Source organism: Enoplosus armatus, chromosome 11, assembly GCF_043641665.1.
Source record: "Enoplosus armatus isolate fEnoArm2 chromosome 11, fEnoArm2.hap1, whole genome shotgun sequence".
Classification (NCBI taxonomy): domain Eukaryota; kingdom Metazoa; phylum Chordata; class Actinopteri; order Centrarchiformes; family Enoplosidae; genus Enoplosus; species Enoplosus armatus.
The window spans coordinates 23094725-23121874 of NC_092190.1; the positions used below are offsets into that span (position 1 = coordinate 23094725).

Here is a 27150-nt window from a genome sequence, read left to right on the forward strand (position 1 = left end):
AGACTGATGAGGTGTCAGGATAATCAGCTTTCCGTGCAGACTTCTGATTTATCACCCGGGCCCCTTTAGAGCACAGGTGTAGGCCTGATCAAGTAATTAATGCACTGGGTTTGTTATTGCTGCGGCGATGGTAAGAATAACTGGTGGCCAATTCAGGAGGATTCAAGGAAAGACGCAGTGGAGTGATACTAGTATTGAGTCGTTTTCTTCTATTCCCACTCATCAGAACAACACATGCAAAATGTTTATGACAAGTGCAAATGCTCCAATCAAGCCAAGTCACGCCGAACGGTGAGAATGCAGTTTTCCTCCGTCTTCCGTGAGCCCTTTTAACCTCTCAGACACAGCTGACGGACAAGCTGTCAGCTCAAAAGAGCACAAAGAGCGTCCTCAGCGCCCCTATCATGGCATCCTCAGCGCAAGCTCAGCGCCCCCCCCCCCCAGACCTGTAAACAGAGCTTTAGTCTTTACAGGAACGAAGGGAAAGGCAGAGGAAATGTCCCAAACAGCACACAATGTGTGGGAGAACGAGGCAGTGCACATCAATCTGAAGCCGTCTTAGCTGGGGGTCACCCTGAGGTGAGGCGCACCCCCCCCCCCCCCCCCCCCCCCCCCCCCCCCCACCCCCCACTCCAGGGAGACTGCTCTCTCTGGTCGGAAACTGGCCTGGTCTCCATCAAACTGCCACGCTGAGTCCGTTAGATGGTGTCGTGTGGTCTCACAGAATAATACTCAACATTTTCCCTTTTGAACAGCGAAGACACCGACGTTATTTAAGACACGGGACGAATTAGGCTCAAAAAAGGTCAGAGGTAAATTCTTCTTGAGGGACCTTCAAAATAATTCAAGTTTAAAATGTTTATACCCATCAGCATGGAGCTCTTATCAAATAAACGGCCGATATCCGTTAGTTTCACAGTGGCAGTAATTGCAGCAAAGTTTACAGCAGCTCTAAAAACATGTGGCCCGTTTCAGACTTGAGTGTTAGTGTCATGTGTGTTTGCATTACAGAGCTGACCAATTTCTTAGTGTTTTAAAAGTCTGCCGTGTTGTTGCATTAAGACACAAATCTATGAGCGAGAGTATTTCATTCTGCTCCTCTGTGCGCACACTGTGCCATCCGAGATAAGGCTTACTTACGTTCGTTTAAATATTCGGCAGCGGTTGAATCAAAGGTCGACTCTCGCCAAATGACTGTAAACGTCCTCTGAGTGTCACTGAGGCTCAGTTGAGGGCTGATACTCTTAAAGCTGGAAATAGATTCTTGAAGAAATCAGGGCCGACTCAGCTGAGTGTTGGTGGCGTTCAGAACACAGGGCAGAGCGTCTTAAGTGAGGTACCCTGCGCTTTCAGGTCATCTATCCTGATAAGATAAAACGTTAAGACTGGGCTGTTTATACACACACACACACACACACAGCAGCGGGGTCTTATAAACCCCCTTCTTGTCTGGCCTCTTTCTTCAGGGCAGGATTCTGCGTGGAAACCATCTCACTCTGGGAATTTGTTTTAAAGCACTAACAAGAAACAGCTGTGAAGCAGGTCAGAGGGCCTCCGACCAACTGGTCCCCCCCCACCCCCCCCACTCCCAGTCTGATAATGCTGCCCTGCTCTTTCTCTTTTTGTGAAGTGACCCTCATTTTAGGGTCCATGTTTTACAAGGAAAAAAAAAGCAGTTGATAGCGGTTGTTACATGTGATATTTAATATTTCCGAAACCTCTTAGTCTGAATGACCCAAAGCTGCAAGCCTCTATCCCTCTGACAGCAATGTGTCTTACACTGTAAGTTGCTCTGGATAGGGTTGTCTGCTAAACAGAAAAACATTTTGTTTCAAAAGGTGCCTTGAACTGACAGTTTTTAAAAAATTGTCAAAACCACCCCATATTTTAAAGGATTCAGAATGGCTTCAGAATTCATATTTTATTTTATAGAAACCAAGGTGTCAAGGTAGCCTTAGACTAAATTACCATATCAGAAAACCCATACGATGCTGAGAAATACGACTATTTCAAAAACACTACAGAACCGACCGAAATACACCAAAAACCTGGAGGAAATGTCAGACTCTACTGTGTCCACCTGCTGCTAATGGTTGGTTAACTCGTAAGCTTAGCTTGGTCGCTAAAATTACAAGCCAAATATCAAATAACCTAATCTGAGCTGAATCAATGTACGATACATATCACAGAGAAACAGATACACAGCCCTACTTTTCCAGATGAATATTTAGAATTAAATCTGTGGTTAAAGCACACAAAGTGTAGACCGACAGCATTAGCTAACCCTATATTCCTGCTGTCGCGAGCAGTAAGCTATGGGACGTTTGCAGACTTGCTTTCCATCTGTTGTTGTTTCAGCTAGGTGGACTCAAAACAGCAGTTTAAGAACTATAAAGACGCATTTCCCATTCAGCACCAGCTTCTCTGACACGGGGCTCTTCACTGAAGCATCCTGGTTGTGTTATGCAGAATCAGTGAAAGGAAGGAAGCCCGACGGTTCAGCTTGGAGAGCCCAGTGGTCTGAAAAGGGGGCAAAGACAGGGAAAAAAGCTGCAATTTAGGAGCTGAGGATGTATTATAGAAGGCTGGAGTGACTGGAGAGCAGGTTTTGCTCAGGCCTTTGTTGGACTGAGCGACAGGGACATGTAGAAAAATTTAAAGAAACATTTAAACAGTTATCAGTTGTCCCTACCTGTCTCTTGTGGCTCAGGCAGAAAAATGAACAAACAAGACTGCCTGGCTTCAGGCTAGAGTGAGGGGAGAAGTGAAGAGAGTGGGCTGACATGGTGATAAGCAAGGAAGGAAGGAAATAGGAAGAAGAAGAAGAAGAAGAAGAGGGCAAGAAGTCAACAATGGCATGAATTATTAGGGTCACAACCTCTGGGATCTGCCAGGCCATGTGATTTTAATGTTTCTCTGCCAGGATCACTAAAGAGCCACTGGGCAGAGGAGCTCTGCTTGATTTTTACTTGATCTCGTGACAATATATGTTGTAATGCCCCCCCCCCCTTATTATTCAGAAATATAAAGCATCTCTACTACACCAGTGCTGAATGACATTAATTACTGAGAGGGAGATCTATCTCTACTCCCTGCAGCTACACCCTTGGCAGTGAGGGTGGTGGCGCTGTGAAAGCAGCCTGGAGGGCAGTCGATATGTTTACTTGGCCTTAATGCAAGTATGGAAGTCAAATAAACAAGGGGCCCTATGAGTAACACGTCGCTTTCATCAGTCCCTCTCTGGCAACGGCTTCGAACCGTTTATAAAGGAGGAGGATTTGTGACATTGAAAGAGAAAAGGAGCTTGCTCTGTGTTAGTCTACATGTCTGTCTTCATTAGACTTTGTGCAGCTTGAGAGAGAGGAAATGGTAAACCGCGGAAAGCAGTCAGCCTGCAAGGTAAATGACTCCTGAGTTTGTGTGCAAATCAAAGAAAGTTTGTTTTTCTGCCAAGCGCTCCTCGAAACCCCCGTGCATCTCCAGATTGTGTGCGCTCAGGTGTGTACATGTGTGCGTAGTGTGAATGCGGTTCCTGACAGTTGACAGCAGGGGCAGCTGAAGCCTCTGAAGGCTCCAGAGACAAGAGCAAGTGGCCAGGACATTACTCAGCAACAACAAACAACAGCCCTCAAGATAAGGAATCATTTTTCACCGGAGCTGCGCTGACAAACAGCTTGCATTGTGTGATAAAATTAGCCGACACGCCGCTTCCCCTGTGCGAAACTGAGAGAGTCGAGTCACCTCTGGGTAAGCCTGTGGGGGAATCTCCTTCATCTGACGAACACTATTATGGATATGGTCAGGAAGGGCGCTCAATCATGAGGAAGACGCTCCGCAGCTTTTGTAATGTAACTTTTATTCTCCAGGCTTTTGCTTCGAGCTGGATAAAAATGATCCTCTTTCAATATTAATTACATTATGATGAAATAAGGGAATAATGGATGACAACGTGTAACAAACTAGGAGAGAAATTCAACAGAAAAAAAACAAAATTGGTCTCCAAGCAATGTAGCACTGTTTAACATTTACTCAGTAACCACAGACCTCTACTGATGACCACTGAGCAACTCTACCGGAGCGTTTGGCCTTCAGCGAGTGCTTTGCTCAAAACCATTTTAGTAGGAGCTGTTGAGAGAGAAGTCACTCCGCTACAGATTTTCCCAGAAGGCCCGGGGCAACCTGCCTGTAGCAACCTACAAAACACCATTTAATAAACTTTGGAAACAGTGGGTAGAAGTTATGGCAGCTCTTTCAGCTTAAATTTCTCCATTCTTATGTACCTTCATTACCATGTGGGGGAATTAAAAACAAACATGATAATTGGTATTTCTACAAAAACAACCTGTGTTGCGCCTGATCAGGTATATCTGGTGTTTAAAACAGGCAGCAGCGTCTAAAGCCAAGCCGTAATGGTGGCATGAAGCCCGGGAGTCAACTGAGGCCCCCCTACTCCACTACAACTGTCGCTCCACTACATTCATTTGACAGCTATGGTTACTAGTTACACTACAGTTTAGTCCAGCTACCCGGCCTCCTCCTTAAGTGTTGAGCTTTTGGTGTTGTTGACTTAACAACAATCGAATGTTCATGAATGTTTTAGTCCTCCAAGCAGAATTCCTCTTTGCTGTTTTCTTTAAGATCTCCCTCAAAGAGCAAAGCCTTTCCTGCCAACGGTATTTAGCTTTCTGAGACCGCAATTCAACTATTTAAAGCTTCGTTATACAAATCCTAATTTATGAAAATGAGTAGATTGGGGTATTGACACATTGTGAATGAACCATGCCCACTTCAAATGCCTGAAGAAGATTACATAAAGAATGAGGACTGTCCATAAGTTAGTGTTCAGCAGGCTCCGTGAAAGCTAAGCAAGGCCATTAGTGATCACAAGATCTACCTGTCATACCAGAGGTTTTAATTTGGTGATTAAACAATTATTGAAATTACTCCTCCGAAGACGTCATTGGGGATGTAATACTTAAGGGTCATGTCTGCCCTCACAGCTGCCACTGTCCTCACGGAACAAGTAAAAAGGAACAGACTCATATTAGTCAACTGGATTCCCACTGACTCATAGTATACATTCCCTCTGCATCTGGACTGCATTGTGTGTTCATTTGCTCTAGACTACACAGATATACCCATACAATATTTCAGTGAAAATGTCAAAACACGCAACTGTCAAAATAAAAAGAATCCAATTCCACGTTGAGGCATGTGATCAAAAAAAGTTCAAGGCTGCTTCGGGAGGGTCAAAGCCAAAAACTAAAATGGAATGGAAATGGCGATGACAGCGATACAATCAAGTCGTTGAAAGCGTAGCTAAAGCATGCAGGTTCTGATTAAGGTCTGAAGTCCCTATATTCTTGGTCCCCATGCAACCTGAAACTAAACGAGAAGTAGGCCACTGAGCTGTGATTACAGAGATGAGGGTCTCATTTGTAGAAGAGTTGAAAGCACAATGTTTGTGCATGTGAAAAGAACATTCGGGGTAAAGTTTTGCTTCATGGAAGATTGGTCTCAATGTCAGTGAGGGACAGTATATAGCACTAAAATCTGAACCTAAAATTGATTTCATGTATTTTTTCCTAAAGGGGCAGTCCACTGATGTTAAACAAGTACTCACCCGGCATTAACAGTTTTATATTGTCTTCTGTGGCTCTGAAGAGACTTGGACAAGTGTGAAAAATGAACCCTGATGATGTCGACTTGGGCTTGGAGATTTAGGACAGAAAGCCTGCGATACTAACTGTGGGTCAGAGCAGGGACGTGTAGGATCCAGTGTTTTTGGAGCTCAGCCCATATTAGTCAGAATAACTAATAATAGCAATTTGACCATTCTTTTTATTGTTTTTATTTTTCCCTTGTGAGTATTCCAACGTGTTGGAAGCACAATACTAAATCCTTTAAGTCACCAACTGCATCATCACTTGTGACATAGATGTTGAATAATTTTAATCTACGCCATCATACCATAGTGCAAAGTATAAAAGCTATTCAGTATTATTATAACATATCCATGTTTGGTGACCCATACTTGAGAATTCTGACTACAGACCTTAAGTGTACTCTGTCATTGGGCCCATTTCTAGACTGAATTACTGCCAGAGAGCTTCCATCAACATGCAAAATTAAACATTTGGGGAACAAATTGAAGACACTGTCAGTTAAGTATTTCCTCCTCAAACTACTATAGTGATGATAACTGGGATTTCGTCAAACCTTGACATTTTGGAGGGCTAAAATAAGACGCCTGAAAATGGGAGAGAGTTCCATGTGCTATCTCGGCCTTAGTGACGGCGCAATTGAGCGGCGACATGGGGAAGCAATTACAGTATGAACTCGTGCCAAACTCCAGGCTCCAGAGCAAACCCAGGGTACGCTTATCTTGACTCGATTCAAAAAGGAAGAAAGAAACCGTGGTAAATTCTCTGTGCAGCCTGTTTCCAGCGCTGAATTCCATGTATTAAACCTAGAAAATGTTGTTTTATACGTCTTAGTATGTCTAACGTCTCCCCCAAAGGGGATTGTTGCTCAGCTTTTATGTACTAAACAAACAAATGACTACAGACTTACTTAACATATAATTCTTTCAATATTTCTTTTGGTTTTCCCTCCAATCGAAACAAACAAACATAAACCATCTGTCTCCTTAGGTTGGAGATGGTCTTCTTGGAGTTTAGGCATTGTGGCTTTTGTTTTTGCAAGGCCTTGATTAGAAAGCATTTTCCCTTTGCCCTGCTTCAAAGCCCCAATCTAAGAGCACATTGAAGCTTTAACAGGTCCTGCCTGGTTCTTGATAATGATCCACATGTGGAACAGTTGTGATGTTCATCAACCAACTCTTGTTCTTTTTGTGGGGAAAGGGTGCCACATGCTGCCACTGTATTATTTTTAATCCTCTCTTTAAATGCACCACATTAAGCGCTTGAAAAAAGAACACCATGTGAAGTTGCACTGCATGCTGTGGTTTAGGAGAGGGGGGATGAATCACAACCCCAGCAAGGGCAATATAAACTGTTGTGATTTTGGTGGCTTCAGCTATCTTCAGCGTAGAGTTTCATTGAGAGAATGTATTGCCTCCCTAAAACTGCAACACTTCAACACTGTTGTTCAGCACGTCTCAGGTAGCCCATGAGATCTTTTCTGTCATCCACCCCAAGACTATTGCAGCAAAACGTGCCATCTGTGGTACTTAAGGCGAAACACACCAGCTGCGTACAGCGTACATACTACGGTTTTCAATGTAAGCCCACATAACAGCGCTGAGGAGCGTTTTCAGGAGAGGCACCGTGTCAGGAAACACCACTGTCCTATTTCCCATTCGCATTGCCCCATGGATAGGTGACAGCAGGTCTTCTCCTGCTGTGTTGTGTGTCACAGTGGGTAAGGAGAAACCTGTATTTGAGCCACAGTCCCAGTAACATGAAGACAACTTCTCATCATGAGATTTTACGGTAAGGAAGAGAAATACAGTATAAAAAGAGATTGGACCTTTAGGTGAGGGAACCACTGACGAGACTGCCCTCCGAAGAAAAGCCATAGCATTAGTCCCTTGTTCAGATGCCTCGTGTGACCTACGTATGTTTACCTGACAAGGACCTCTTGTGGCCATGTGAATTATAACTGTTTTCTGGGACAAAAGAAGGGGTGGTGCGATGGTGGTATAGCATGACAAAACGTCAAAGGGAGGAGGTTGGGCTGGATGGATTGGTCAACAAAGTATGCGACTTTGACACTGGAGACCTTTAACCATGACCGCCATACTTCCCTGACCTTAACCGAGTAGAATTTGTGCCTAAAACTTAACCAAACCTCAACCAGATCAGGAAAAAAATGTATACGAATAATCCCGTAATCGTGATCTATACCAGTTTTTTTCATCCTGCCAAGGTTAGAAAACGCTTTTGGGAGTCATTTTGGAAGCTAATGATGAGCAATGTATTTTGTTGCTTAGTTCGGCAAAGTTGTTGGAAAATAACACACAACAGGCGCTTGAATCCTGGATACCGCCACCTGTAGATCAGTGGAATAGTGTGAAACCATTGGCTGGGCAGTGTGCACATCACCTGCATGCATCTGCGTCCTTGTGCGCATGCACGAGACACACAAACAAGGTCCCACTCAGCTCCATAGCATTACGAGAGGTCTAAAACTTCACAGGACCCTTTAATTAAAGGGATTAGTCAAAGACGAGGGACCATATGAATTCCAGCATGTGCGTCTACCAAGCCAGTGTAGGGGGAGACCAAGCAGGAAGGGAGCCATGAGTGAGTGTTTCTTCTGTACAAAGACTCTTTTTAAAGCAAACCACTCTGCCATAGGACCTATAGAAACAGAGCTCTGTTTCTATAGCGATAAGCCAGCACAAGCCATCTGAAATCTGCCTGTCAGACCGCCACTTGTCAGCTCCTATTAGAGCCAGCGGTTGCCTCTGCTTACATGTGGTACCCATCACCCCAGACCATGAGGTAGCAATCCTGTTTGGCTGCGGCAGCGCCTTGCCCCCAGGGACGCTCGGCTCACTCAGTCCTGGGATCACCTCAGGTTATATGTGCCGTGTTATGACAGCCTAATGGTGCTAGTAACTGTGTGGTAGTAGAGTGTGGGAAGGAAGGAGGAGGCAGAGAGAAAGTTAGAGAGTGGAAGAGTAAGCCAGAGGTTAATACGTGTAAAGATGCTCGTCTTTCACAAAGATCAGACTTGTCCATATTCAGCATGGGTGGAGGACAGAGCAGAGGAGGGATAGTGTTGCATGGGCAGCTTTTAAAGAAACAATTATTAGCACAATTATTATTTGAACTTAAATGATGAAGAATATCATGTACAACATTGGACAACACAGGCTTAATTAAGTCTCCTCTCCAAAGAGAAATCCTGAATAATAAAACTCAGTTAGGGGTCTGAGGTGTTCAGCAATAATTCTATGAAGGAAAATATTTGTCAGGGCGTTCTTTGCTGAACATGAGCCTACAGAGCCCACCCCCCCCCCCCCCCCCCCCCCCTCCGCCCTCTCCCAGTGCAGACTCTCAAGAGTGAAAAGGGCAACACAAATTGCCAGTGTGTAAAAAGCATTGAGTCACCAGTGTGTAAGCCGAAACACAAATACAATCTCTCTCTTTACCATAAAAAAAAATACAGTGAGAAATCAATGATAAATATTCAGAACTAGGCGAGTTTTGTGGGCTTTTCCCGATGCCTGTCCTGCTGTGAGGAGAGGTGAGTCACCCAAAATGAAAACCTTGTATTATTGTTGTTACTCCGTCTGCCACATAGCCAAGTTCTGGGGCAATTACACTGTCTCTACAGCTATGACACGCTGCCGAAGCCAAACACCAACCAGTCAGGATAACACACACACACACACAGATATACGCACAAGGCTCATTTCACAAAATCACAAGCTGTCTAGTATTGACTTAACTTAATGCACAGCTGCAAAAACAGCTCTACTGCAGCTTCCCTTGCATGACTTAGTCAGTATATTCTAACAATGCAGTGAGACGCCTTACAGGACACGAAACAAAGCTTTCACAAAAGCTTCTCACCTTTTTGGCACGCAAACAAGAACAAAAAAATGTCCTTGAGGGCTTCATGTTCTGATTGACCTGATTCAATAAAATGCCAGATCTCTTGGGATGGTCCCATTTCTACTCCAAGGAGTTTTATTGGGGCCGAGGTGATGTCTTCCAATTGCCTGTTTTGTGCGACCAACAGTCCAACAACCCAAGCAGATTTAGTTTATGATCACGCAAGACAAAGAAAAGCTGCAAATCCTCACAATTATGACACTGGAGTTAGGAAATGTTTGGCACTTTTGCTTGAAAATCGATGAAATAATTATAAAAATAGCTGCTAATTCATTTTCTGTCAATTGACTAACTGATTAGCTATAATTTGTTACGGTTTTTGGCACTTGTCACTTCAAGTTAAACTGCATTTGAAAGAAGGACCAAATTCAAACCCTTGGCACAGTTCTTCGCACTGAATACACAGTTTAATAACTTGTTGATGGATATTTTGCAGTATCCATATATTTGACCCTATATACCTCTTGGAACATTTATAACTTACGTCAATATTTGCTCATGTCTGTCGTTATGGCTTACTGTGCAAGTACCCAGTCTGGATGTTTATTACCAAAGTTGTTACGAGATTGCTTTTGCATTAAATGTTCCAAAAGTTGGGATGACTTTATGAAGTGATTTCCAGTCTGTAAAGAGTTAGGGTCCCCAGGGTTTTGGCAGCTTGTGCCAACCCCCCTCAGCCCTCATCCTTCGGGCCCAGACGCCTAGGAGTCTCCACCAGTAGAGCTGGTCTGGCCTCACGGAAGGAAATATTATTTGGAGCAGAGCACTAATTGGCAAGCGCCCAGACACCCCACAAGTGCTAATGAACAGGCAAAATGGCCACAGCAAAGAAGGAGTGAGAAACCCAGGCTGATGGAGGCTGGGGACGAGGGGGTCCAAAACTCACCGAGGCTCTCTGTGAGCCCTCGCCCTCTGTCCGGGGCTTAGGGCCACTTCCTCCTCTATAATTAAGGGGTTATCCCCCTGCACAATGGAGAAATTAAACAGTAAAACCTTGCCAGGTAAATTACTGCTTTTCCTGGGAGTTAGAGGAAGTGTCTTGATATGTAAACAATTCCCCTTCTTCAGTTGAATACCCTCTCGTTCTCTCTCTCTCTTCCCCTCTGTCACCCCCCACCTCCCCCCTCCGCCTCCCTCTTTGTTCCGTGGGAATTTCAGATGGGCCAGATTCTCTCTAAGACTACAACTCTGCAGAATAAAGAGGATTTACAGTACCTTTATCGCTTAAGCATCTCCAACCTGTTTTGCCAAAGCTAACACTTGGAAAATGTGCACTACACTTGTGCAAAAAGCATACACACACACACACATTCTTGCCAGCACACATGTTTAGAAAATGTGTCTTTCATTAGTTGTAGCTGAGCTACACATGCTACTACACGTTGTTGCATTTGTTATAAAGTCAAGATGGTGACAAATAAAAATGACTGGAAAATGTGCAAACGACTATCTGAGGATCTCCAAAGTGTGTAAGCTTTCTAAAAAGGACCCTTGGGGAGGTGTGCATCGACTGCTGATGATATGATGATATGCTCATTTAGGAATGACACTGCTTGAGTGTGCTTACTGAAGAAGTACCATGTCACAACATGCCAGAAGGTACAATCTTATAATGCCAACATTATAATCTCTGATAAGATAGCAATCTGGAGACAGGCTGCGCTAAGCCACCAGGGTCAAGAGGTGATTGTCAGGCTATGCACTTCATAAACCCCTCTGTCCACACCGAAAGGCCTGAACAACAGGAAGATAACAAAATTTGTTTTCTCTGGTCAGAAAACCACAAAAGTGTAAGGAGTCTGATAAGGACGGGGACGGACTGGGTATTCTGAGTCTCAGCTGGTTGAACTGGAAGAGAAAAATGTCAGCTTAGTGTGGATGGAAGGCCAAAATCTAAAGGAATAGATGTGTTTTAAAATGTACGTCATTTAATAATTGTGCATTAAGGTGTTAACGGTGTAGCTCGGGTGTAGTGAATGACAGAACTTAATTATGGTGGCTTTGCAGAATAGTCTCATTTTCAGAAAGAAACGCAGTGGACCTTCTCAAATAAATCAAAGAACGTAAAACACAGTTACTGTGGGGAATATAATTACAGCTCAATATGGCTGGATCACACACACACAATACATCCATTTAGTCCTGCACTAACACTGTAGCTATCTGGGGCCACAGTTAACCCCTTGCGTCAAATGTAAATACAGCTTTAGCGTGGATGTACTCTTAGAGGGTGTTACTGGGGACATGGTGAACGTGTGTGAATGTAAGTACAGGGCTGAAACTAATGATTGTTTTCGTTATTGAGGAATCTGTTCCAAAAACTGCCCATCTGAAAATCTAATCTGAAAATTACCAACGCAATTCCCCCACAGCCAGTGTGTTGTTTTCCAGTCGAAACACCAAAAAGTATTCAATTTACAATGATAGAAAACAAGCAAATTGATAAATGAGTTAAATGTGAATGCTTGGCAATACATTTTCTGTCACTCGTGGAGTAATGGGTGGTTTTCATTTCAGCTGAAGTGAAACAACTTCTGCAAACCATTGGACAAACTCAAAATGTGTGATGATGGCGGTCAAGCTGAAAAAAGAGGCGGCCTGCTTGCAGTCCTGAGCACGTCAGATCCGCGTCTGCCATGAACATGTCTGTATTCGCTGCTGCTGGGGGGACGACCCCACTGCTCTTTGAAGTCAGAGCCAAAAATTCTCAGGCTTAGCTAACACCGTTGGGGAAATCACCTGGCAAACAAAACACAACAGGCTTACACGCTATACTAACACACACACAGGCTTTCATTCAACAAGCCCTTTTCTTTCGTAGACGGTTTATTAGATAGCCGCCTCCTTCCACTTACCTAATGAAACCAAAGCAAAGCGATGAACCATGTTGCGGTAATCGCAAAATGAGGAGTGTAATTATATCTTCATAGAACAAAAGTGAAAAACAACAAAACAACATTTATTGCTCTGTGTTATCTATGCTTTCATGAGTCTCAGGTTGCCCTTTAAATCTTTATATATCCTTCCAAAGAAAGTCATAGCGACACTACTTCGCTGTATATTTACCACCACGTTCATGGATTTTACTTCTACTGAGGCCATCCAAGCTAAAAATGGCCCTGCAAAGCAAAAGTTTTGATTCAAATCTGAGACATCCTGTTTCTAGAAGTGTAGTGGCTTCTTTAATACCAAAAAAAAAAAACTACCCTGCCAACCCCAGCCAGGGATAGCACTCAATCATCTGTTGCTACCCAGCTGTTACAGAACGACTGTCTTTATTCCCGTTTCTCCCGGCATATTTCCTGCAGCTGTATGATGAATGACATTACAAATCAGTTTTCCATATGGCAGCATTTTGTTTTTTTTTCCGAGGGACCATGACAACCATGCACTGGCCTTATGACAGGCTTTGCTGTGATTACAGAGCAGTGTAACTAATAGTAGCACAGTCCCGAAGCACTTTCTCACAAAGAATATGACACTGTAGCAAATGGATGCTTATGGCTGGCAGAAAATCCTTTTTTTTTTAAATCCTGGAGTACAGGATGGTGCAAGAGCGACAGTGCCGAAAACCAAATGGAATTCCTTCTCTGTTCTACAGATTCACTACTAACCACATCTCACAGTCTTCATCTGGTGACATAAATGTGATACAAATGCACGCCACATGAACATGACAGCTCACTGCTCCCAGTCTTTATGCTAAGCTAAGCTAATCGCTTCCTGACTCTAGTTCCATATTTAAACTCTCAGACAGAAATCGAATAAACACTTTCTAATAGGCTTAAAATGTAGTAAAAAAGGAAGCAAGTTGGATACGTGACATTTGTCTGGGAAGCCTTTGAGTTTTTCCCTCTCTGATCCTGTATTTAGGACATGTTAGGACAAGAGCCAGTGAAATGTGGGCAGGGACAGATTTAGTTTGTTATACCTGCGTCCACTGCATTTACTTAGGCGACCTCATCTGCTTATTTTGCTGGCCGCTTGTTTTACTGCGACTCGTCTGCATCCTGTCCTTGGATGGAGGCCATAAGGGATGGCCGGTGTCACGGCCGCACACTCCATCTGGAGAGAGATTCACCCTCCCGGGGATGTGACCATAAAAATATATTGTAAAAGTTTATTTTTTCATAAATGTTTACGGAATTCCTCCGCCTCCGCTGCAAACCTAGCTGCTGACTGGGCAGGATGGTTTGGTATTGTTTCTGGCCACTAAAGTTTGCACCCAGTTCATTTCACTTTTAACACTGGCTGGCAGGAGATATGTATGAACAATGTGCCTCAGAGCTCTCAGTGATCGGGCTAATTGCTAAATGCTAGCAGAGGCTGGAGAGCGGCGGCTGTGAAACCTTAGATCTGTAATTACAAGAAGCAGCGTTTCCCCCAGGAGGAATTTCACTGATGGCAAAAATCAATTTCCTCGTCTTGTTTTCTGGGGGCAGCTACAACACAATAACACCAGGCTTTAATTGTAAAGACACCTACTGTCCACTGGGCACACGGGCTGAGACATGAGTGAACTGTGGCTCTTTGGGAACTTAATAGCAAAAGTCTGGAACATTTAATAAAACACACTAACATTCTCCCCCGAGAGATATATGTTGATCTAAACTTTTTGAGCTGTATATTGTTTTATATATTCTCGACTGATGCTTGAGTAACTGCAGACATGCACTTCACATCACGGGCGAGTGGACCTTTTTGCGCCGTGCAGCACTGGGATTGATTCTTTTCCTCCAGCAGTGTTTCTACGAGGGCGGACCACAGCTGTGTCTGCAGGCGGTGGGGGTGGGGGGTGGGGGGGCGATACGAACCGGAAGAGCCTGACCACAAACTGTCCGCCTCTAGACCAACTCAGCCATAGGAACCGGGCCTGTTTACATAAGCGCCTCCCGCCCGTGTTTACAGCTAGCACACATTTTTGTTTTACCACGTCTAAACTCCTCCGACGTTTATTTTGCTTCACTTGAACTTTGAGTGTTAGGGCTACATTAGCGGATGAAAGTAGCTGAGGCTGGCAGACTGGTGGCTGGAGTCTGATGGACGCAGAGGGTTACATTGGGTCAGGGAGATTGAGAGTTCACAGCATAGAGATGCACGAGCACGGACTTTCAACAAGTTCTTTAATAGCATGCGGCGTCTTCCCGTCAAAAGAAAGCGGTTGCCTGAGGCGACACCTTAGAGAAGAGGAAAGAGCTAGGCACCTTATTGGGCTGATTCCCATCAGTCCGACAAACAAAACAGGCAGGAAGTGTCTTAGAGGCAGGGGCATGGATTACACTCTGCATGCTGGGAAAGAGCTTTCTGTTTAAGAGAGGATGAAGCACAAAAAGAAAGAGGGAAGTACAAGCCAGGGAGAAGGGAGCGACCCGAGGGATAGGGAGAGAAAGCTGGCTGATGGGGTGTTGGTTAATCCCCTAAAGCATCCATATATTGCCTCCACCTCCTCTCCCACTGCTTGTAAACGGCGAGGAATGTAACATGTTGTCTTTGGGCCCTGTGTGTGTGTGTAGACGCCTCTGGTACAGAGAGATTTATATTCGCAGACATTGCCCAAAGCATACCACGTTGCTTTTTTAACTCTGGAGGCTTTGAAGCGAAGGCAGAGCGTTCCAAAGAAACAACCAATATCAGAAATGTCCTCTCATTTGAGCCTGATTTATGTTTCATAACCACATTAGAGACCTGCCAAAGGCTGTCAGTCCTCCATTCAGTCAACATACTGTAGGGATTGGCTCAGAAAATACAACTTGAAGACTAGGCTGCTTAATATTTGCCTTTATGACTGTCTTCTAAGCATTCACTAAAATAAACATTTGTCTTGAGATATTCTTTTTCAAAACTAGGAAGACAAGTCTCTATAGTGCTTTCAACTGGTTAAGAATTCCTCTGAACTCTATGGTTGGATTCAGCGTGGGGTTTCTTTGCTTACTTATTTCAAGTAAACATAAAAACGAATCCAAGGAACTTACAATGTGTATAATTTAGTTTTAAAGCATAAAAAAACTTAATGATAATACATGTATCTACAGTAAATTAGTCTTCAAAGCCCTTGTGAACAATTGCTACCAATCACTGGAGGAGAACCACACTGCCTCCTACTGCAGTTCCCTTCTCTTAGTATGTAGGCCAGCACTTCTGTGATGAGAACGCCCTGTAATGAGTGATGATCAAGGCAGCAACTTCAGCGAGTACTCAAGGCTCAAAAACCTGTTTTTGGCTTTCACACAGCAAAAAGCAAGGCCAAAAAAACCCCCAAAAAACAATGAAAAAACAAGATGTCCCCCTTCTGCTTTCACTTAGCATCTAATCTCTAAATCTAGTCTTGGACAGCCAGTGAACAAAATGAAACCCTAGATAAGACCAAGATAAAGACAGACTGAGAAAGGGATGCGAGGATGAAAGCTGGGAGGGGAGTTGAGGGGTGACTTGGAAAGCAACCAAGTTAACTGTTTATAAAAGCAATGCAAGCCCTGATCTCTGTAACCCAGATAGCTGGTCAGCCATTCAAGTATTTCAGAAAGGTTTTTTCTTTTTCCAGCAGGCTGGCTGGGAATATGTGAATGAAAAAACAAAACAAAAATGTAAGTAACGTTGCATTAGATGTGTCCAATTCCAAGTTTGGGCACATACTGGACATATCGGGCACAAAATCTAGGTGTAAACTGACTCTGCAGATGATGAAGCTGTAACTTTGCAAATAGAAGGCCATGAATTGAAAGTCATTCCGGGAAACAATATCGGTCTCTCTTGAAGTCATTCTTGGAGGACAGCAGCGAGTTCCTGATAGTGTAAGGCTATAGACCCTGACAGGAAAATAAACAACATTGGGACTTGGTCAATAGGCCTTCCTGTAAGCTTGTTGCTTGCAGGTCTTCTCAAGTATCAGGAAAGGCATTATTGATATGCTGTAACAAAATGTTACTGTAGATGACACCTGATAGAGCTGATTCTTTCTCAACACTGGGGATACGAGTATGTACTTTGGGCTGTTAAAAATGAAATCCATGACATGTTTGGGGGCTTTAGGAGCCAGGGGAGGTGTTCCTTGTATGTCCAGCCTCGTAACACGATCTACAGCATTTCTTTAAATAGGAAAGATACATAAAGTCGCATTGCGCAGCACACGAAACCCAAGAGTTTTTGGTGCCTTGGTCAAAGAAAAATTGACTTGTCCGGTTGTTATGGAGAATCATGGCCATTGTGAAGAACTGCATTTTTCTGTTTTTGTTGAGTAGAATACTTGAGGCGTTTTCTCTGATTGTTTCAACTAAGGTGGAAGGCCGAGGAGTTAAACCAAAAGGGGGCACAGAGGTCTGGCATGAATGCGGTCATCCCTGCATAACCCTGGCCACTGAGCCCCCCCCCCCTCTCACCCGGTCTGTGGAACCACAGCAGCGTAAGAGCCTCATTTAGGAACATAGAAAGAAAGGCAGAAATCTCTTTCTCAGGAAGATTAGTGGCTGTCCCTTTGGAGTAGGCCTGTGGATGGGGAGGGAGCTGGGAGAGGTGGGAGTCTATTTTTCTCTGGGACATTTTTCTTTGTGGGGGGGTGGGGGGGGGGTTGACTCACTCCAGAGCACCCTCCAGAGAAAGGCCCTGTGGCCAGTGCGGTGACCCCAGTGGAGACTGTTCAGACTCTAGCTCCATCTAAGACTTACCCCTGGTGGCCATGATTAACACGCAGCTCCTTATCGCAAAGCCACCCTCTCCTCCCTTGCTTGTGTGTTCGTGTAGTCTGTCCTCTTCCAGGTTTCCATGGTGGAAAGGTGGCCGTGTGACTCAGGTCCTATCTGTTAGGCGACACCTGAATTTGCTCGACGTCCTCCCGGATCCATTCTTCACATATGTTACAATCTATTTAGAACTTTGTCATCGTGATTGTCCATACTGAAGTTTTATTATGTTGGTCTATTCTGTACACAAGACATCTATCTCATGTCTGTCCGCCCTGGGACAGGGATTCCTCTTCTGCTGCACTTCCTGAGGTAGTTCCCCTGTTAAAGTTTTTTTTTGGGAGTTTTTCCTCATCCGAAATCAAGTGTCTGAGGACAGAGTGTGTCGTATGCTGTAAAGATCGTGAAGCCCCCTGAGGCAAATTTGTGATCTGTGATATTAGGCTGAATAAATAAAATTGACTTGACTTGACCTGACTTCTCTTCATCCATCTGAGCTACAGTGACCTCTCCGAGTCAGATTTGTGGCTGATCCATTTTTATGTGGAAAAAACTGGAGGCCTGGTGATTTAATTCTGTATTCTTGTTTGAGTGCAAGTGAGACGGCAAGTGTTGACAAAGGTGTATCCTTAGATACATCAAAGCTGTGAATAATTATCTGTGGACAATGTGTTGTTTATGCTGAAGAACATCAATCTCTGTCGGGAGTTCACAAGCTACGGCCAAACCCAAGAAAAATGAATATAACACACTGGTTGGGCTGAAATAATCAGAGTGTGTTACCGAGCTTGTCTGCTCCACTGGCCTCGTACAGTCAACACCAAAGTGAGGGATGATGGAAAAATTCTCTTTGGCAAACTTTCTCTGAATATAATAAGAGCCGTAAAACAACAAGTTGGCAGATCTGTGTTTGAAACCGCCATTCTTCCTCAGTCGAGGCCAAGAGGAAGGCAGCGAAGCACAGCACATCTGAGCGTCCATGTGCTAGTCTTTGGCGCGAAGTAGGGAGGAGGGGGTGTATCGATCACAGGTATTCCTTTGAAACCATGAGATGTTTTACAGTCCTGGTAGCGGGCACCTAATCTGAACACATGTTACTCTGACATGGTAAAGCACAAGCCGACACAGACTCGTAAATCCCGGTGCCTGGGAGTCAGGTTGCAAGGGCCGAGCCTGTGGAAGCACGCCCTGTAGCCGCGAGACAGATGCAGGCTGTCACACAAAATGTGGGTGCCCATTTAAAACCATTAACAAGGCCCTGAGAAAGACGCCTGATTCCTATCATATGGACTGAACCCGACATGACCAGCATCCCCGGTCTCTTTCCTCTACTTCCCCTTGGACCCTGACACACACTCTGCATTAATGGCCAGACACACTTCCATTATGTCTTCACACTCAGAGACACAGACACGTCCAACAGGGTAAGGCATGTCTCCGGGAAACACAAGCAAAGTGAGCTCTCAGGAAACAAGTTATGAGATTTGTGGCCGGCTGACACAACGGATTAGGGTGAACAAGATGTTCTCAGGATGTTTCTGCTTAAGTTACACTATTGTATTGTGCGGTTTCGCTTCCAAGCTTAAAAACTATAATGTAGTCTGCATGATTTGAAGTACTTTGCATTTCAAATACAAGAAAGCTGGATGAAAGCGGACCTTTAAGTAAGCCAGTTTGTGACATTGTACAAAGAATATTTCCAAGCTACTTGATTTATTCACATTTGCCCCATATTCTTGTTTCCGCATGCATACTAATTGGAGAACCGGTTCAAATAAAAAGAAGGAATAATCAAACTGAAAACAAAAGCAGAGCATTAAAACTATCTAATGACATACTAATGTCCTACTTTTACTGTTCCCCCGTGTGACAAAGTGAGCTTTGTGATGGCAGGCCACCAGGCCCTTCATTAAACAGTAAAACTACTTGAATGATATGTTCCTGCAGTGGCCCCTCAGATGATGCCAGTGTGTCTTCCTGAGGGGTTTCGGTGTCCATCAGCCGTCTCCACCAGCAGGCGTTAGTAATTTATACCACTGGATACCTCAGAGGCCCGAACAAGGCCCTCAAACCTCATTATGGAGGAGTTTTCATCACACATTCACTAATGAAACCATGAGCTCTCATCTTTTAATGATGACCCCTTTATAGTGGGAATCTTGCACCCCCTGCACCCCCTGTGTTACCTCACAAGCACAAATAACCCCTGATGGGTGCAGACTACTTTTTGGAGTGGTGCAAGGTTATGAAAATTCATCCCCCCACAGCCTACATGACACAATGGTCATAACTCTATAAATGACTGAATAATTCATATCGTGGCAAGAGCACTATTTTCTTCTTTGCTGGTTTGAAAGACTTGTGGCCTCTTTGTGGAGGTGCCAGGGAGGGCGCACTGAAACGTCCTAGTTTCTCACCCTGCATCCCTAAACAATTAATGCTCATGGCTCCTCTCGTGGCAGGCCACCAAGCCCATCATTAAGCAGAAATACCGCTAACGCCACAATGTCGTACGACATCTTCTTAGCATTTCAAAGGTGCTTCCCTCCTCCCAGCCTTTATCCAAGGCCTCTGATACACCATGTTGTCCACTGCTACGCCAGCCTTTTTTAGTAATTCATGAAATTTACACTCGGGAGGTGAGAACAAGGTCTTTCGACCTCATTATAACATTTTTTCATCACCCATTCTCTGACATCTCTGAAACATGTGGCCCCCGTCTCTTGGTGTAACTCTTTTCATGTGCCACCCAGCTACTTATGTGAGTAGCCATAATGTTTCAGTATACTGCACTGCAGAGTACATGATCCTACAGAAAAACAAAAGGATACAGGAGTGCTGCATTATACTAGTGTTTAAAATTAACAGAGCTGAAGCGTTTCTCACCAAATTACTAAATTACCTTCCTGATTTTAATTCTGCAGCTATTATGTGTAATGCCTGCTGTATGTCCACCCCGTGTCATATATCAAGTATAAAGGGTAAATGAGAAAAGAGAAAATAGCTGTACCTCTCATCAGAGTGGTCGGCGAGGGCTTCTTTGGGATTTCTGAGAAGCTGCTTCCATCCAGACCTGAACCCTTACACTCCTTCTTCTCAGTGGCTGTTGGAGCTGAAGTCTCCATGCCGACTCTTCAATTTCCGTCACAACCTGGAGAGGCAAGACAGACACTGGAGTTAGGTAAAATATCTGCCGTGCAAAGAGGGGGAACAAAAGCAGCCAAAACACTGGCTTATTTGAAGCAATTAGAGTGAGAAATGAGTAGTTATCAGCAGCGGTGATCGCTAACATGGCTGAGCAAAGAGCAACGTCAGTGACTGATTTGACATAAAAATCTGACTTGGAACATAACCTCACTCAACAAAACATCGCGTGGTTCACTCACTGTCTAGAAAAAAAAAAGGGAATTAAAATAACAATCTAAAATTATTGTTTATTTAAAAATGATCGTGGCTAGTCAAACGTGGCTGCAGTAACAGTGAGTCGAAATTTTAGACGGCAGGAAGAACGGCTGAAAGGTTGGAAATATGACATACACATACATACATAGTGTCGGTGGATATCATGGATATGGAATAAACCATGTCACAATGGCACAGGTACACATGCCGACACGCTAGTTAAAGTTCATTAACCTTGTTCATTTCAGGAAGGTTTCACCTTCTAATTGCAAGTGCCCCGAGGTACATTTACATTTATCCATTTATCTTGAATACGGACAGTGAACCCCGGAAAGACATTCATTTTTTTCACAAAATCAGATTACAGAAACCTCGGTAAGAAGCTAGTGGAGCAGCGGCTAGCTGACTATAGAAACCGTTTTAGAATCAGAGATGTGATTTTAAATTGGGAATGCTGAAGATAAACACTTAACTTTGGAATACATTTATTTATTTATTAAAAGGCTTTTCAGTCCCAAAACTGCTCATACTACAAGGCATCGTGACAGTGTGTTTGTTTAATTAATCAATTAATTAAACAAACACACTGTCAAACACACTCAATTAATTAATTCATAATACGCCATTTTGCATCTTCACACGTTTCTCCTTCTCATTTAAGCTAAATTTAAACTTTGAAAGAATATTTCCGGTTCATACCAGTCGAATACCAGACGCAAGAGAGTGAAATGATCACTTTTGTTCATTTGGTAATGAAAAGTGTATTACTGTGACTTCTACACACACACACACACACACACACACACACAGGTTTGTCAGTTTGATGTAATGAGTTCACACTGCTCTTCTGCTCTGATTGTAAGCGTCCTTTTGCGCTGAGGTTTTAGCTGCACACACTGTGTCAATACCTCCTCATGTCTGTGTGAATGGCCCGATGACTTGGCAACATGCCACTTGTTTGACTTGGTGGGACCTACAAGATCATCCTCTGCCCAGAACAAACAAGACCCAGTCCCGGGCCTGGGGGGGTGGGGGGGGGGGTCATTCCACACTCTCCGGCGAGCTTGTGGTTACCGCTTTTACACCTGCTTTCAGACCCTCGCGAGAAAATGTCTGTGTGCTTTGACAGAATGCTGAGATGACACTACGGCAAGACTGAGCAACTGGATGTAATCGGGGGGGCGGGGGGTGACTTCATATTTCACAGGTGCGAGGAAAAGGACATCTTTCCATGTTTGGAAAAATGAAAAACTCACAACACAACATTTTAGTATGCATCTGAATGCTTTGGGGCATCCAAATGAAGCACTTCAGTTCGCTCCTCACACCTGCTGGCAGCTACGGGAAGTCAGTTGATTAAAACTTTACACGAACATACCAAAGAAACTACTTTGCAAGCTCAAGTCTTATAAAACAAAAGTGTTTACGACTTGACTTGTGCCCAAAGGACACAAACAACACCCCGAAACAGCCATCCGGAAATTAATTTTCACTCAAGTCAGGGAAACAAATGTGATTTTTGGCTGTAAGAAAGACCACAAAAAAACTCTACAGGATCAAAAGGAACACATTAAAAACGCAGTCTTTGGAGTACTAGAGGGTATGAGAATATGTAAAGGCAAATACATCATTACGGAGGGCCGAGAATGATACTGTCATTCAAGGGAAGAGGTAATTGTTCAGTGATCTGGTTACCGCTAGACAAATGTGTGAAGTGCTGTTTTTGGTTTCATGTGGATATCCAACATGTCATCCTTTATTGTGGGGGTGTGTGTATTAGCAGCCATGTCTGTGACCCTTCGGAGGTGCCAGTCGCCTGTCACCGAGCCAATGTAAGCCGATTAGAGGTGGGTGACTAACAGGTTTAGGCTGCATCTGTTTCTTTTTTTTTTCCTGGTGCCAAACAAAAAAAACCAAAAATCGTCGTCGAGTCTCGTCTTGGAGAACTCCGTCACTCTGACATCACCTTTGTGATAGAATTTAATGTGCGCTTTAATGGGCTTTTATCTTATTCAGAGCTGGCCAGAAAATGGGCTTTTTTTTTTCTTTTAGGGTAGTGAACCCTCTTGGCCCAGATAAGAAGTGCCCACCAGTGCTCACAGCAACAGAGTTTGCCTTTCAAGCAGCCTACCCCTTAAAAAATGACTGAGAATCCTCCCCTTAACATTACCGTCTGATGAACATCTGGCACCACATTAATAGCTGTTTCCGTGCTTTTACAGCTCGCCAACTATTTGCTTTCCAATTGCCTCTGAACCTTGAGCCAATATTTTGATGGTTCAGGGTACAAGCACCCGTAAAGGTCATTCACCTAAAAATGACAAAAAAAAAAAAACATATATATAAATTATATATATATATGTGCATATAGGTGCAGTTTAGGGGACTGTTAGATCTAAAAAACTGTCCAAGTCAAACTGCTAGATTTGAGTTCTTTTCTCAAAAAAGTGGCCCCAAATTCACCCTGACCCCCACCCCCAACACACCCACCTCTTTCCTTAATTCTGTGGGGCTGGTACATTACCTCCCCCTACACGGTGTCTCCCTACAGGCCAGACCCGTGTTGCCCCCGATGACAGGGAAGCCCGGCTCTGACAGGCTGGTACAGGTGTCAGGAACCAAGCGGACAGATGGCAGGGGCCAAAGGCGAACAAACAACAAGGGCGCACTTCTTTTCTCATCTTCTGGTTGGCTGGGCAGCCCGTTGTGGCACGAACAGGATAAGGCCACCCCCCCCCCCCCACCCTCTTGTGCCATGTGACCACAGACTGGGGACTTCAGATAGCAGGGTAGGATTACCCCCACTTACAAGACACACAGTCACCAAACTCCTGAGATATCTAATGATGATTCTGCAAATAAACATTACATAAATAAATCTTCCATTTGCCATGCCTGCTGCATCTCCTCTTTAACCTCGAGCTACGTCATGAAAACCTCTCTATTTGATGATTTGAGGAGCGGTCACAGAGTGATGTTGAACAGACCACCTCAAAACTTTCAAAAACTGAGGGAAACAACGCTCCCAGGATCGGCTTCATTGTTTGATTACCAAATGATTTCTGGGAAGTGCAGAGCAAAAAAAAAATCACCATAGTTGTCTAACAGCAAAATCCAAAAACAAGACTCTTACAGATCACTGTTTTGAATTATTTATTCAGTTCATTTCAATGCAAAGCTGCTTCTTTTTTTATCTTTCGCGGCTACGGCTAGACTAACCATATCCGAAACCTTAACCCTGCAGTTTTACAGTGAGGCGGCTTTGTTCTTGTTCCTTCCTGCCACACAGCCACAAAACTGGATGTTTTTTTTTTCCATTGAGAAATGTCTTATTATCTTACAAACATTCAAAGTGAGGTTTGGTGGAGAATCTCAGTTTTCTTTTGACTGTTCTGGAAGTGAACACAGATGGCAAGAAATATGTCTATGGATTTAATAAATTCAACAAATTCTTCAATGCTGTTTTCAAACTCATTCTGCCCACACCGGGTAGACTATGAGTATGTTCTGGCTGAATATCAAAATGTTGTATTTAACGATTCATAGCTAAAAACAGGTAGCAGAAAGCTGTTTTTTGAGCTGGGTAAATGCACGGGATGGTAACAGAGAACAGTACATCTTGATTTTCCTGCACCAGCCATCGCTCTGATGGACCATCCAGACAACCACCTTCCCCTCCTGAGACACAGGAAAGAGACTGAGGTAATGGGGAAAGTCACTGTTGTGTTTTCTTCTGCCAAGGTCAGACTTGAAATCATAAGGGATTCAAATAATTACGCATGTTTCCAGTGCAGAATCACTACTTTGTGGAGTTTTTTTCTTCCTGAGAAAATGCAGATATCTTCAGAATAATCACTTGACTATAATTATCTTGCTCCATTGGCAGATCTTCTCTGATCTAAAGTCTCCTCGCCTCGTCTTTCTTTCTTCCTCTCTTTAATTCACCTTCAACTAACTTCGCAGGACTTTTTTTTTTTTTTTTTTTGTTATGAGACCTGGTGTGTGTTTTTCTTAGCGCCTCGGTCAGTTTCAAGTGTTCCTCTCCTCCACTACCGTTCAACAGCTCCCCTTTCACCAACACTGAAAGGAATGCAAACACACATCAAAGGAGGCCCTCTCATTTTGAAGATTTCCAGGCTTTGCTCTTCTTACTTTCTTCCTTCCTATCTTTCAGTCAATGTGATGTGCATGCTGGTAGGCTCTATTTCCTGGCAGCACACACACACACACACACACACACACTTACACGGGTGCATACAGTGAATTCGCGCACACACAATGACAGGCTCACCAACTGCTGTCCCACACTCTGCTCACTTGGCAAACACAAGAGCGATGGATAGGTGAGGTCTCCTGATCCCTGCGCCACCTGCAGACCTCTCTACTCGGGTTTCCAGCGATGACACTCATGCAGGTCAACATAACAACCGCCAAAAGCCTAAATATTATTTGTTTTACATATTTCGGTGTCTTCACCGCGGACATGTTGACATGTTATTTTGAAGAACTAGTTGAGATCGTGCCACTTGCAGTGCTGTGATCTGGTTTTTGGCCAGTCAGGGCTTCGCTCACCTACTGCACTTACAATTTTGAGATACTTGTACCTTGCTTGAGTATTTATATCCTGCTAAGTAACATTTCGAATGTTAGGCTATTACTTTTAATGGAGTACTTGCGACTTCTGCTGGAGTTCTTTTGTATGAATACAAAAGCAACATTGTGAACAGTACTGGGGTGGTGAGGCTTCTTCTCTCCCCGGGCTTCAGTTGTCCCTTCACTATATCCGGATCCAGAGAGCTCCTTGCATAATTCAGACAAAATACAGCTGTTTTTCCCCCCCTCACACAGCCAGCCCTAACCACCCTGGCTGGACTTTCTCCGGTACTCTGTGACAGTTTCATGAGAAACCTTTAATTTAGCTTACCAAATGTTCTCTCCACGAGAGCTCTTTTCACTTACCAAATACTTCCTTCCTTAGACATCACAGCTCATTTTTAGTCTTGGCTGCTGCTACAGGGCCTAACATTCAAATGGTACTCATTAGTGGGATTGGAACAAGCAATCCCAACTATGTTCTCATCTCTTTCTCATCATCATACTTATTCTAACCCTGTTCAACACCGTTAAACGGTAGAAACTTCTTTCAAACTTGTCAAGAGGGAAGCAGAAAAAGGGACTTTTCTAATGGCCTCGCATGTTAATCTCTATCATATGACCAGTTTGAGCCAGGGGTAAACTGGATTTTCAAACCAAAAGCCCCAGACAGTAGACAGAGTTAGGGCAGTGCGATATGTGCTTATAAATAATATCTCAAAATGTTTAGGCTATGTCGTGATATACGATATGAATCACTGGATAAACTACTTAAAACTCGAATATGACGATATGGTCATCTGCTATATCGCACATTAATTGATGTTCGAATATATCAAATACATTTGATATATCGCCCAGCCCTATCTGGAGTATGCATGGTTTTCAAAATAAAAGCAGCCCCCAGAAAGAAACAATAGCTTACTGGGGAGGGGGGGCTGGAGTTGGGTGGATTTCCAAAATAAAAGCCACAAGCTCTGAGGACTTTCAAAATGAAAATCTCAATGACTTTTCTTCCTACACACACACATCACTCCTTTCATTACGCAGCAGTGCTTATATATATATATATATATATATATATATATATATATATATATATATATATATATATACGTAGGGACTTCAGCTGATGGTTTATTCCAAGTAAGACACTTGAATGACACCTCAACTCCTTCTGCATAAACTTAAAACACTCATATGAGTCCTTACACTATAACTCTCATTTCAACACCTTTCATTACTTAAGCTAAAGCTAAAGCTAAAGCTTAAGCTGCAACTAGGTGACGCACGCGGCGCGACATCTCAACATGGACGCCTGTGAAATTCTTCGGAAATTGCATTCTCTAGTTTTTAAACGTTCTAAAACTGTCACCTATAGTTCACCACATCTGAAACTGTATTCCTGCCAACTTCCATTGTTCAAAAGTTTTAACTTCTTGATTTATGCGTTTTTTTGAGCCGGGATGAAGAGAAGAAATACTAGCAGGCCCCTTGGGTCATTGTGAGGTGAAAGAAAACTCAGAGGGTCTTGCAAGGACTCTGCTCTAATGACTCTGAAATCGATCGCAACACAAAGCTGGTTACAAACCAAGTTCCCATATTAGATCCTTTAATCCTCCCTGCGTTTTTGGTACTCCATTACAGCTTATAGAGTAGGATAAAATTGGTGTGCAGTTTCTATTCAGTCACAAGTTGTATTTAATGTTATGGCACCCATACATTGGGTATATTCCCCGAAGTTTACAAAATGTGCTTAGTGAAACCTTTGGATTTACCTGACAAAAAAACGTAATAAACCTTTAAAGCGGCTTTAATCAATATTGTCATGTGAAAGGTGTCGCTCGGTCACTAAAAGGAGAAAAAGGTTTAAAAGGTGATAATATGACAAT

General features: G+C 43.6%; 1 protein-coding gene across 1 annotated transcript in view; it reads right to left on the minus strand.

Annotated features, from left to right (window-relative positions):
- Nucleotides 1–27150, minus strand: part of gli2a (GLI family zinc finger 2a) — a 74401-nt gene that overhangs the window by 38750 nt on the left and 8501 nt on the right. The window contains exon 2 of the mRNA XM_070914241.1: nucleotides 20274–20414. Within this exon, the coding sequence (XP_070770342.1) occupies nucleotides 20274–20388 (115 nt within the window). The 5' untranslated portion in view covers nucleotides 20389–20414. The remainder of the gene's footprint in view (nucleotides 1–20273; nucleotides 20415–27150) is intronic.